The sequence below is a fragment of the Microtus ochrogaster genome, linkage group LG9, assembly GCF_000317375.1.
Source record: "Microtus ochrogaster isolate Prairie Vole_2 linkage group LG9, MicOch1.0, whole genome shotgun sequence".
Classification (NCBI taxonomy): Eukaryota; Metazoa; Chordata; class Mammalia; order Rodentia; family Cricetidae; genus Microtus; species Microtus ochrogaster.
Window position 1 is genome coordinate 4342421 of NC_022034.1, and position 1976 is coordinate 4344396.

At 44.2% G+C, this 1976-nt stretch overlaps 1 protein-coding gene across 1 annotated transcript in view; it reads right to left on the reverse strand.

Moving 5' to 3' along the window:
• Smoc2 (SPARC related modular calcium binding 2) overlaps positions 1-1976 on the reverse strand; it is a 133151-nt gene that overhangs the window by 123771 nt on the left and 7404 nt on the right. The window contains exon 6 of the mRNA XM_026787492.1: positions 1718-1968. Coding sequence (XP_026643293.1) covers positions 1718-1968 — 251 coding nt within the window. The remainder of the gene's footprint in view (positions 1-1717; positions 1969-1976) is intronic.

A 1976-nucleotide genomic window follows, 5' to 3' on the forward strand; every position in this document is an offset into this window, starting at 1 on the left:
GGCAGGGCCACTGTTCCAACCCAAACAAGAGGAATACTCTTTGCCTATTCATTTCTCTATAAAGAATGCAATGGGTACCTGAAAATAGACCTCATTCTTGGCTGGACTCTTCTTTGACACAGAACTATGATGGAATAGCACAACATGAATTTCATACTCTCCCAAAGCTCAGGAAACCACACAGACAGCTCCAGGGAGCAGCTTCACACACAGGAAGTGTCATTGCCTGGAACCCCAGGCCATAAACAGATGAAAAACTCAAAAATACTTCTCTTCTTCCCTCTCCCTCATTGTGCCAACACCAGAAAGTAAAATAGCACAGTTCTCTTCCCAAAAGCCAACTCACGTGTGTGTGTGTGCTCACACACAGATACACATCTATGTGTGTATGTTTGTTTATGCAGGTGCTCATGTGGGGGGATGAATATGCATGTTTGTTTGTATAGAAGTCAAAGGGCAACCTTCGATGTCATTCATCAGGTGCCATTCATTCATCTTTGTATGCCTGAGGCCCGTCTCTCATTGGCCTGGAGCTCACCAAGGGGGCCAGGCTGACAGGCGACAAGCAGCATGCATCGGGCCCACCCGTCTCTGCTCTCCAGAATGGCATGCATCGGACTGTCTCAGCCTCTCCAGCACTGAGATTCTAAGTGCATGCTGCCATGCACATCTTTCTAAAAACATGGATTCTTATGTTTGTAAGGCAGAAACTTTACTAAATGACCTATGTCTCCAGCACTTAAAAGCCAAGTTTTAAAATACTTAGGAAAATTTTGACTATACAGGCCCAAATTCTCTGCTGAATGAATTAAACAATAATCAAAACTAAGCTGCCCAGTAAATCATTTTCTGTTAATTTTTTCTAGAATTATTTTCTAAAATAAGAACACAGATATAATTTCCTTCATTATTGTAAAATCTCTGTTTATGTTTTGTTTGTTTGTTTGTTTGTTTGGCAAGACAGGGTTTCTCTGTGTAGCTTTGGCTGAACTGGAACCCATTCTGTAGACTGCACTGGCCTTGAACTCAGAGATCTGCCTGCCTCTGCCTCCTGAGTGCTGAGATTTAAGGGGTGCATCACCCACTGCCCAAATCATGAAATCTCTATTTCATATCAAAATAGTTATCAGTAGAGACGACTATATCTTCTTAAGTCTGTTTATGTTTACCTGATCTCTAAGGAAAGATGCTATAGTAAGAACCTAGCTGTGAGATATGTCCATGCCGAGGTCTCTCCATATTCCAGATGGATACGTCGTTCTTGCTATTGTCATAACATGTGGTGCAGAAAGCAAAGGGTTCATGTGTGGACAAAACACACGTGAAGGGAAAGGAGTCTACATGGAACTCCCAGAGACCAAGACAGGCTCCAGAAAGCAGAGGCTGCTTTCCCATACTGCATGTGACCAAAGAGAAAAGAAAGGGCTATCATGAAATATTAAACGTTGGGGCTGGGGTTTTACTTGTGCAGTATGCCTGTAACAATGGATAAAACCAGAGCACAATAAAGTAATGAAATTGAAAAAGACTCTGATTTGTCAACTGAACTCCTCAGGCATTCACGGCCTTGCTGCCCTGAAGCTTAAAGGTACCTAGGAGTGACAATCACCTAGTTACTACCCAAAAACATGCTTCCATTACTGCTCAGAGTGCTGCCAACTCTGATGGTTTTCTGAGCTCCTGGTGAAAGCATAAACTCCAGCAGGTGTGCGCACACCTGTACGGCCAGAGAGGCATGGCCACCATAGTCCTCCTGGGTGCACCAGGAGGGCTTCAAGTCCAGCACCCTGGCATATGTGACAACTTCATTGCTGCTTCGAGACCCAGCCCTCATCATCATCAACCGATAACTGGTTCTTTTGCACAGATGCTGAGATCTCAGTCTGGGGATGCATGCTTTCTTTTCTGGCCCTTTGTGGTAGCAGACCATCTGACAAGGGCAAGCAATGTCCTGGACCATCAGGCAATCTAAGAAG